The following is an 11,459-nucleotide window of genomic DNA, read 5'->3' on the forward strand; positions in this document are numbered from 1 at the left end:
TTGGAGTCCTGTGGGATGAAAAAAGCTTAAGATTTTCATAAACTCAAAAAAGTGTTAGTATTCTGTAATGTAAAAATAAATGAGGCCGGGCGTGGTGGCTCATGCCTGTAATCCCAGCACTTTGGGAGGCCAAGGCAGGTGGATCCTGAGGTCAAGAGATCGAGACCATCCTGGCCATCATGGTGAAACCCTATCTTTACTAAAAATACTAAAAGTTAGCGGGACGTGGTGGCGTGCGCCTGTAGTCCCAGCTACTCTGGAGGCTGAGGCAGGAGAATTGCTTGAACCTGGGAAGTGGACGTCGCAGTGAGCCGAGATTGCACTCCAGCCTGGGCAACAGAGTGAGACTCCGTCTCAAAAAAAAAAAGAAAAAAAAAAAAAGGAGTCAGAGTCCAGTTGGAAATGGGAAAATAATTGTCATAATCATTGCAAAAAGACTAAGTGAGTTAAGATCATTTTGCATGAGTGAAGTGAAGAATGAACTGAAATCTTTGTAGAAAATCTAGGTTTCACTTAGAGGAACTTTTTGACCACAGAGATTATAAACTGTTGGAACACATGTCATCTCAAGTGGTTACAAACCAAAGTAAGTCTGTGGGTCACGTGTGCCTGGGTTGATGTGCAGATGGTTCGTACTTGAAGAAGGGATTAGTAGAAGCTCTGCTAGCTGAGTGAAAGCAGTGGCAACCATGATGGACAAGTGCTGTGCTGGTTGACAGAGTTTTAGGTACAACCGTGCTGCTTGGGTCATATAAAAAATGTAATCTTTACAATTTTTTTTTTCATCTAGGAAGCAAAATGTGGATTCAGCAAACAAATTCTGGAAATACTAAATAGTACTGGGTATGTAAATGTTGTTTTCAGATGTCCCAGAGAAGGAAGGAAATACCCTTTGCCACCACTCTCAGGAAGATAGAATTGGAATTAAGCTTTCGTAAAGCTTTCCCAAATCCTTTCATCAGTCTACAGTTGTATGCTATTTGTGGAAAGATTTCTCTCTCAAGTAGTAGTTTTTCATAAAACTACAGTACTTTGTGTATTTCTTTTCACTGTGTATATTTCTACTGATCTGATCTCACTGTTGATGTTGCTTTCCAAAGATGTGTGTTGCATAATACAGTGGACCTGAATTTATTATTGCTTATAAAACACATTTGATGGAATAGGAGTACTGGTTTTTCATTATGGTTAAAAATGAAACCAGCTGTGGATTTCAAAACACAGTGTATTCTAGATCATCTGCTATCCATACTGATTTTTATTGCACAAGAATTAGGTTTGAACTTTTGAGCTGGACCCCTCAGCAAACTAGAGTGTATATTGTTCAGTATTTCTTTGGAAACATTTCATTAATGTACTTGTCTTACAGAAATTTCTGGACCTTAGTAAAAAAAATAAAGTTAAACTTTTAAAACTCAAAAAAAAAAAAAACCCCAAAAAATTCCAACCTGGCCAGGCGTAGTAGCTCATGTCTATAATCCTAGCACTTTGGGAGGCTGAGACAGGAAGATTGCTTGAGCCCAGGTGTTTGAGACCAGCCTGGACAACATAGTGAGACCCCTTCTCCACAAAAAATAAAAAAATAAGCCAGGCATGGTCGCATACGTCTGTGGTCCCAGCTACTTGAGAGACTGAGGTGGGAGGATCACTGGAGTCTTGGAGGGTGAGGTTGTAGTGAGCCGTGATTACACCACTGCACTCAGCCTGGGTGACAGAGCAAGACCCTGTCTCAAAAAAAAGAAAAAAATATTTCTACTTTTCCGTTCTGCCACTGGTGCTTTTCAGTTGTAATGTCTGTATCCATAAATATTTGTATATTTTCATTATTTTTGCTGTATTATTTTATGAATGCCTTAACTTAGACCAAAATAGTATTTTCTGGCCAGTGTCAACCTATTAGTAACATAAAGGAAGTCCTTAGGCAACCTTTGGAATAACTATTTGTCTACTTTCCCAGAGGAGGATGTGTAACTGAGTCCTCACCATGCATAAATATATTTCAGGGAGAATATATTATAGGTAGTTTTTAATTTTTCTCAAATATCCTAGTTGCTAAACAATACAAAAAGCTGAGGGGTGCATATTAAGGTCCATTACCTGGATCTGAGAGGTGTAATGCAAGTTAAATTGCAGTGCTCCTAGTTTTAATGTGCTCAGTGGTGAAGCTGTCAGGTAAGAACAGTGCCATTGATTTTTGTGGTTAAAAACAAAAGCACTTATTTGGAGATATATAGCACATGTTCTGTAGGGTTTGTCAAATATTTTTGTTTATTTCTCATTATTTCATAATTGCATCTTTTAAAAATCATATATTCTAACTGTAACTTTAAATAAATTACTTTCAAGTAATCTTTGATATACTTCAAAGATCTATTGAAAATCGTCAGTTGAATAGCACATGCTGAATACAATTTCAGGGACACAAAAATAATATCGGGCCAGGCACAGTGGCTCACACCCGTAATCCCAGCACTTTGGGAGGCCGAGGTGGGCTGATCACTTGAGGTCAGGAGTTCGAGACCAGCCTGGTGAACATGGTGAAACCCCGCCTCTACTAAAAATACAAAAATTAGCCGGGTGTGGTGGCGCACGCCTATAATCCCAGCCACTCAGGAGGCTGAGGCTGGGAGAATCATTTGAGCCCAGGAGGTGGATTTCAGTGAGCTGAAACCAAGCCACTGCACTCCCACTTGGGTGACAGTGAGACTCTGTCTCAAAAAAAAAAAAAAAGATGTGGTTTTCTTCAGATTATTATGACATTTTATAGAGGCAAGTACAGTGAGTGTATTGTGATGGTAACTTCCAGCCTGTTCCTTTCTTCACTCCTGCCCTGGGCCATACAGTGGGGGCTGACTTGTTTTTGGTCATTTTGCTTTTTCTTTGTCAACCCTCTGCTGCAGCCCCACAGTGAGACACACACAGTCCATCCCTCCCTAAGCAGCACCAGGTTCCTCAGGTGTCTTCTGAGCCGACACACTGGGCCTGACCCAGCTCATGTCTGTGGTGGAATATCTTGGTAACTTGGCTTTCTGTCCCATATCTGTCTGATCTCCATTGTATTGAAAGCACCCTGTTGTCGCAGAGAGCAGGAGGCTACTTTGGGAGAGAATGACTCCCAGCTCCGGACTTGCTAAGCATGATTGGCTCTAGGATGAGTGAGGCCATCCAGGACCTCAGCTTCTTTTAACGTGAACAGACCATGCTCTTGTTTGGAGTCAAAGTATGTGGAGAAAACTCCTTTTTACTTTTTCTCATTTCTTATCTTTTCCTTTAGTAGCCAAAATACACATGCATGAGTGGCTGAGAACCAAGTGTATATTGAGGTTTGAAAGGTACCCTTTATGAATAACTCTTAGAAAGTGTATTGACTGTTAGGACTCCACATATATACACTTGGGCCCAGTGCTTCCTGGATCCTTTATGAATAGTTTTGTAACTCATTGTTTTTATCACAGTATTAAGAGATCTGCCACCTTTAGTTAGTTCAGCTTGAACAAAGACTTACATTGGGTTTTTAAAAAAACATTAGGTTTACATTGGGGTCCTTTTTTGCTCTTCTTTCAAACATTCCTTTTTTGGTAATTGCTTCTGATTTATCCTGTCATTTATTTTTTTTTTTGTTTTTTTTTTGTTTTTTTTTGTTTTTTACTGTTCCCTGCACCATAGACAGTTTCCTTGGGAACTTGTTTACTAAATAAACAAGATTTCCCTGTGATGGTTTCAGTTTTATGGAAAGTCTATAGTTTTTTTTTACATGTAGCATTTTTTTTGACCACTTTTGGGAATTGCACCTGTACCCTCAGGCACCCTGCAAGGATTTAGGCATATATGCTTACTAATACCTGACCACCTAACGGTGAAATCACTCTGAGTAGATACAGTTGGACATTCATGCAGTGATTTTTCTTTGTACGAGTAATGTTCATTGTATGGCATAAAGCCACAAAGCTTTCATTGGCCTTTTGTACATTAAAAACAGCACCCTCTCTGAAATAAGTTTAAGTGTGGAAAGCATGTCTCTTGCTAAGGTGGAGGGAACTGGCAGCGTGGTTGTCATCTGGCTGCTGAGCCCTCCAGCCTCCATCCGCGAGCACTACTACTTCCTGCTCCACGGGCAGCTTCCAGGAGGTTAAGAAGCAGCAGCCGGGGGTGGATTAGATATTAGAAGTGGATGAGAGTGTTCAGTTAATGAAGGCTTGTGCAGATGGGGATGTGGGTCTGACCCAGGGGTTGGCAAGTTGCAGGTGGCTGCCCATTTTTGTAAATAAATTTATATTGGCACACAGCCACATCCCTTCATTTATATGTTGTCTGTGGCTGCTTTTGTGCTGCCCAGCAGAACTGAGCAGTTAAAACAGAGACTGGCCTCTAAAGCCTGAAGTGTTTACTGTCTCACTCTTTAAGAAGACGTTTCCGCATCCCTGGTCTAACCCAATATTGTACGGAGAAAAATCCAGATAAAGTTGTATCTTGGAATGACTAATTCTGTGTAGTACCAGACAGATTAAGAAGTAAAATCATTTCCATTGGTCTATAGTACATTTTGTTAGCAACAAAATAGTTTTCTTGATTATTTTTAAAACATCAAATGCACAGAGGTGTTACAATTTGATTTAACTGTATTTCCAGTTAAAATGTCTTCTCTTTTTTCCAGTGTTGAATATGAAACATTCGATATATTGGAGGATGAAGAAGTAAGTTCTGTGTTTGATGTTTCACCTTTGTCTTAGCTTTAATCATAAGGGCCTGACAGGATGGTTTCCGGACTCCTGTTGTTTCTTTAGGTTCGGCAAGGATTAAAAGCCTACTCAAATTGGCCAACGTACCCTCAGCTGTATGTGAAAGGGGAGCTGGTGGGAGGATTGGATATCGTGAAGGTAAGTCAGTTCTTCTGCTCTTCTAAAGAACGGAGAAGACTTTGGTGTGTTTAAAAATGATTTCATATTGAATGGAAACTGGAGAGTTGTTTTTGACTCCTGTTTCCAGCCTGACTGTCAGGCATTTCTAGACCAGTATCACCGTTTCTGTGTGCATAAGTACCCTGCCATTCTCACTGTCCCCACCTGGCAGCCGGTTCTTACTTCCACACCTGAACTAGCCATTTCATCCCCTTTCTGTGGGGTGATCTTACCTGCCACTCAGGGTCCTTGTGAGATCCTGCTTCAGCTCCCAGCCAACAAATTATTTTTTCTTGCCTTACTCACCTGCCCTTGGGTGCATGGACTGACAGCAGTGTGAGGCCTATGACCCAATGCTGCCCATCCTTGCCACAGAGGCTGAAGATCACTGCCCCGGTCCCCCGAGAGAAAAAATGTAGGTCGCTTTTTGGTTTTCAGATGTTTGGAAATCTGTTATCTGTTAGATTGTAAGTGTTTTAGAGAAGACACCATTTCTTATGTATCTTGAGTCCTTCCTGATGCTTTGTGTATTTTAGGAGTTCAGTAAATGGTTGTTGGATGAATAAGTGACTTTACTTCTTGCTTGAGTTTTAAATGGACATGACTTTGCTCATATTTAATGTCTAGAATTTAGGGCAGGCCCACCAACTAGCACCTGTGTGCTCCATAGCTCTTTGATTAGCCCAAAACAGTAAACAGAAGCTGTAGCTTTAATATCTACCCACAGGCCCCACTGCACCCCAGGCCCACTGTGGGCATGGTGGTATCGAGGAGGGTGGTAGCCGGGTGGGTATAGAGAGGAGCTAGACAGGAATGTTGGGCAGGAATGCCAGGTTCTGCTCGGGGACAAGAACAAAACTGCCCCAAAAGGTGGGCTGCCGACTGCCCTCAGACCTTCCTCTTGCCTCAGTCCATTAGAGAATTTTCTGTGAGGTCAGATCTTCCGACTTTTTATGTGGAGAACAAGTAGCAAGTAGTACTACTTCTAGTTACGTTGTAAAATAAATTTTTTTTTTTTTGAGACGGAATTTCACTCTTGTTGCCCCGCTGGAGTGCAATGGTGCAATCTTGGCTCACTGCAGCCTTTGCCTCCCAGGTTCATGTGGTTCTTCTGCCTCAGCCTCCCGAGCAGCTGGGATTACAGGCGCACACCACCACGCCCCACTAATTTTTGTATTGTTAGTAGAGATGGGGTTTCACCGTGTTGACCACGCTGGTCTTGAATTGCTGACCTCAGGTGATCCGCCCGCCTTGGCCTCCCAAAGTGCTGGGATTACAGGCGTGAGCCACCGCGCCCGGCCAAAATAAAAGTTTTTAACACATGCTTTTGTAAAGTGAAGCACTAGCGTACCACTGAAATGACATCAGCACTTTGGACCAATATGTTTTATAGAAACAAAGCTTGAGCTCCATTGACTGCAGAGGCTGTTTTTGTCCTGTGGTGGCCTCTGTTTTATTTCCTGTAGAGTTCCAGGTTTGATCTCATACTTCTTCAACAAGCCAGTGAGACATTTTTCCTGGGGAATGGTCTCACTCCTGGAGGAAAAAATGTTTAAGACCATATATAGCTCTTGTATAGCCCTGAAGCAGCAAAAACAGATCTGCATTTGTTTCTCCTCCCGTTCCCTCCCTCCCTCCCTTTGTCTCTCTCTCTCTCTCTCTCTCTCTATATATATATATATATATATAAAATCTTATTTTTGTAAGACACAAACAGTACTCACACCCCAAATACTCTTGAGCCTGTTCTTGTCTGAATGTTTTATAGCCTGTACCTTAGCCATTGGTAACTCTTGGGAAGATACAATCAATAAATCTCATTTAATTCTAAAGCTAAGCTGCGTGGATAACTTCTTTTTAGTTATATAACAGAGTGTTATATGATTTTTTTATGTTCACCTGCTAAGAACATACACATTTGAAATGTGTGATATTGTTAACATTTTTCCTTGAGAAGATACATGGAATAGCTCTTTCGATGCCATTTTGATCTGTTTCTTGCAGAATGCAGTTCTTCATGTTCAGTTCAATTAAAAGATGTTTGAAATGGTCTAATCTGGCTGGCCTCTTTGGAGCAATGAGCATTTTTTTTGTTGAATGAGTGACTGAATAATGATTTCGTTACTCAGCCAATCTAGTGTCCTGAGAAAATTGTGAGTTGTTACTGCCTCTGAAGAGTAAACGGTTCACTGCTGCTGTTGCAGAATGTTTGTACTTAACACAGTTTGTTGAGAGAGATTTAGAAGATTTGGTTTGGTTAGGTTTAGATGTTTCACCTGCCGACTCACATTAACAGCAGTGAGGATAGTGAGGACTTCCTTATTTGGCGCACTCCCAGTGTTCCAGGCACACTGCTTTGGTGCTTTAAGAGGCTGCTTCACGTAATCTCCCAAGCAGCCTTAGAGAGCAGAATTCTTCTGTCAGTAGAAGAATGAGGAAACAGAGACATGGAGAGGTCAGGTGAGTTGTCAACCATCCCATCACTAGTAATCCATTGAGTCCAGATCCACCTGAGGGCCACCTGCCCTTGCCCACTCAGCTGCATGGTCCTCTCTCTGCCTCCTTGAGCGTGTGCTCAGAAAAGTCCTGCTCGGTCCCTTGGAGCGGCAGGGTGTCTGCTCGTTGAATAGTAGAAGAAGATCCCTAGACATGACAAAGCCGTCTGGGTTTTGTGTGACAGCATCATTCCTATTTGAATTTCATCCAGAGAGGAGGTCATACGGATTTTAATGGTTTTATTGATTGATGTTTACACTGCTCAGTGATAACCTGAGATGTTATATCATATTAAATGTTTGTTTAAACCAGAAAATTTTATTTATCATGTCTCTCCTTTCAAACTTGGGGTCTATACTCCAGATTTTAAATCTGAAAAACAGGCACAAGGAGCATGGCGCCTGTACTGCAGTTCCAGTCAATCTAGTGGTAGCTCTTTTGATGCCATGTGTGTTTCTGAATTGTTAGGTCTTTTTGATGGTTTCTGCTTTTCCTGAGACAGAGATGTATTGCCAGGTTGGGTTTCAATAGCAAAGCCTGTTTCCTCTCTGTGAGTGGAAGAATGGGAGGGGAACAAGCATCAGATTTGAGTAGGCTTTTAACGTCACACTGCTTTTTTTGTTTGTTTGTTTTTTGTTTTTTTTTGGAGACAGAGTCTCACTCTGTCACCCAGGCTGGAGTGCAGTGGGGTGATCTTGGCTCTTGGGTCACTGCACCCTCCACCTCCTGGGTTCAAGCAATTTTCATGCCTCAGCCTCTTAAGTAGCTAGAATTACAGGCACATGCCACCACACCCACCTGGCTAATTTTTGTGTTTTTAGTAAAGATGGGTTTTGTCATGTTGGCCAGGCTGGCCTTGAACTCCTGACTTCAAGTGATCTGCCCCCTTGACCTCTTAAAGTGCTGGGATTATAGGTGTGAGCCATTGCGCCTAGCCATGTTGCTTCATTCTTCAACCTTGAAAGTCACTTGATTTATTTTCCTTATTTATTGCTGTAGTTTAAATAGGGGGCTTCATTGGCTCCGGTTGCTCCATTTCCTAATACTAAACAATCTGTTGGTTTTAGGATACCTTAACTTCATTTATTTATTTATTTATTTATGAATGAATGAATGAGATGGAGTCTCGCTCTAGCCCAGGCTGGAGTGCAATTGCATGATCTTGGCTCACTACAACCTCTGCTTCCCGGGTTCAAGAGGTTCTCCCTGTCTCAGCCTCCTGAGTAGCTGGGATTACAGGCACCCGCCACCATGCCCGGCTAATTTTTGTATTTTTAGTAGGGACAGGATTTCACCATGTTGGCCGGGCTGTTCTTGAACTCCTGACCTCAGGTGATCTGCCCACCTCGACCTCCCAAAGTGCTGGGATTACAGACATGAGCCACTGTGCCCAGCCTTATTTATTTATTTTTTAAGAGACAGATTTCACCATGTTGGTCAGGCTGGTCTTGAACTCCTGGCGTCAAGTGATCTGCTTGTCTCGGCCTCCCAAAATGCTGGGATTACATTTGTGAGCCACCACACTTGGCCAAGAATACCTTGTTATTTTTTTAACCTGATAGTGTATTCAGGTTTTATGGCACATTTAGTTTGAAAATGTTAAAAGACTGGAGTTTTAATCCAATAAGTGTTTCTTTTGGTTCTCAGATATACATACAAGCTGTGATTGTTTAGATGTTTCCATCTTTTTATATATGCATATACATATTATTATTGTTGTTTTTCATTTTTAGGAACTGAAAGAAAATGGTGAATTGCTGCCTATACTGAGAGGAGAAAATTAATAAATCTTAAACTTGGTGCCCAACTATTGCAAGAAATATTTAATTACATTGGAAGCAGTTCATGATTTAGTCCTCAGAAATGGACTAGGAATAGAAAATTCCTGCTTACTCAGTTACATGTTTTGTGTATTTCACAATGTCGTGCTAAATAAATGTATGTTACATTTTTTTTCCCACCAAAAATAGAATGCAATAAACATCTTCAAATTATTAACAATAATTGTATGAAAAAAGTATATCTTTACAGCAATATTAAACATACAGCTACTATAATTAACCCACATTAAATCTCTTTTTCTTAGTACATGAGTATCTTCTAGCAGTTAAGAAAGGCAGTCTTCAGAAAATGGAGAACTGTGGCGGAATGCAGTACACAACAGTATTTAGGACAACTCCTTTGCCAACACAATGGCTCCCCTCGCTGGTGAAAGATCTCCTTACAGCTTAGGAAAAACAACGGAAATTAGTTTCTGATGTCATTGCTGAGCTCGGCACTGGTTAAATTGCAGAGGCAGTGTAGGATGTCTGCAGGTTTAGACTCTCATTTCACAAGGCACCAGTAGTGAATTATCAAGAAACATTTCAGAGGAAAATGATTTCTCATTGAATATGATACAACAAGCACTTTTTCATAAGGTCTAGAAGAGTGGGTAGTCATGACAAAGAATGGAAAAGTATTGTCATTTGTTGTAAGCATCACTACTTTTTTTTTTTTAAGACGGAGTCTGGCTCTGTCACCCAGGCTGGAGTGCAGTGGCACGATTATGGCTCACTGCAGCCTTGACTTCTCGGGGCTTAGCGATCCTTCTGCCTCAGCCTCCTGAGTAACTGGGACCACAGGCTGCCACCACCATGCCTACCTAATTTTTTTATTTCTTGTAGAGATGAGGTCTCCTGCTTCAGCCTCCCAAAGTGCTGGAATTTACAGGTAGGACCACCACACTTGGTCCACTTGTTTATAATAAACATTGATTTGGTCTTTCAAGGTCCTTTGGTCCTCCTATTGAGAACAGTTTGAAGTCCATGAAAATTTTAACAGTATTTTTGATCCTGAATCTAACATATATGAGAAATAGTTGCTTCACTAGGCTTCCACAAGCAGGCTTCAAATGGGATGGCTAAATTCACCTCATGGGTCTTAGTTTTTTTTGCACTTGTGACACGTTCTCTTCATATATTACCCCACCCTGTTTAGGCGGTTAAGATGCTGGCACTGTCTGGTGGTGATAAGGAAAGGGAAGCAGAAGTCAGTAATTCAGACAAGAATAAACAGGATGAAATGCGTCTATTCCTAGGCCTAGGTAAGATTAGCCCACCACCTGCACACTGTTGCTGTCTCTTCAGCTCAGGCTGTTTTTCTCTGTTTTGATTGTGTAAGGAGTAGAGTGCTGTATTTGTGTGTGACAGAGGCTGGTCTGTACAAGTCATAAAGCTCGATGAGGCCTTGCTTCCTGCTAGGTGTTAGGATGCCTATGGTGGTGGATTTTCTTGGCGTTCTGTGTAATTAAATAAGGCTCTTTAGAGCATTGGTCCATGACAACTTCCTTGTTTCTATTTAAAATGAAAATCATTGTATAAATAAAACTTTTTAAATGCAGATACAAATAGAATTTTAACTGAAAATTTTATGAAGCCATTGGCTGCAGGGATGTGTGTGTCATGGAGGAGGGCTCCGTACTTTTTTTGTATACTTATCTCAAACAAATCATTTGCATACTGCTTTTTCTTTAAGTGCCAACTGTCCTAGTATATTTTCTAAGTCAACTTTTAACTTCACTTTATCCTAAGCAAGAATATCTTTGCCATCACAGATTCAGTAAGCCTGTTTTTTTCTAATGCACATACAAATAAATAAAATGCACAACTTTCAACATAAATGGCTACCTCCAATTTAGGAAGCACTGTTCTGGCCAGAGGCCATTGCTCTGATAAGGTCATGTGGTTAGTGCACTTTAGAAAGACCTCCTTTCCTTTGGTTGACTCCTGTAGGACATAAGATACCAGTGACATTATCCTTTGTTGAGCCATCCTGCTTTGAGTCAGGATGAGTGTTGAGAGTTTTTGGGGAGTTGCCCCTGTGTCCCATATGAATTTATCCTCTTAAATTCTGGTGGTCATTGGCTCCGCTGACTCCAGGTAAGTTGGGGTGACAATGCAGCATATTTCTATTTTCTAGTTGTTTTTGGCCAGACATGGAGAAGGTCAAGAGATCTTGTTCATGCAGGCGGACTGTTGGCCATTCGTAATCTGATTTTATTAGTGTATTTTAGAAAGTAAAGTA

At 41.2% G+C, this 11,459-nt stretch overlaps 1 protein-coding gene across 4 annotated transcripts in view; it reads left to right on the top strand.

Annotated features, from left to right (window-relative positions):
- The window catches only part of GLRX3 (glutaredoxin 3), a 44,469-nt gene extending 34,307 nt beyond the window's left edge, over positions 1-10,162 (top strand). The window contains exons 8-11 of one of the 4 annotated variants that reach the window (XR_003121182.1): positions 795-843; positions 4,655-4,694; positions 4,785-4,877; positions 9,128-10,162. Coding sequence is in view for 3 of the 4 variants with exons in the window: in XM_025397183.1 (XP_025252968.1) it covers positions 791-843; positions 4,655-4,694; positions 4,785-4,877; positions 9,128-9,178 (237 nt within the window). In the remaining variant the exon portion in view is untranslated. Of the gene's footprint in view, positions 1-790; positions 844-4,654; positions 4,699-4,784; positions 4,878-9,127 lie in introns of all 4 variants that reach the window. The other 3 variants (XM_025397184.1, XM_025397183.1, XM_025397182.1) reach the window with 3 other exon arrangements.
- Positions 10,163-11,459: the final 1,297 nt, after the last annotated feature.

This window comes from Theropithecus gelada, chromosome 9, assembly GCF_003255815.1.
Source record: "Theropithecus gelada isolate Dixy chromosome 9, Tgel_1.0, whole genome shotgun sequence".
Classification (NCBI taxonomy): domain Eukaryota; kingdom Metazoa; phylum Chordata; class Mammalia; order Primates; family Cercopithecidae; genus Theropithecus; species Theropithecus gelada.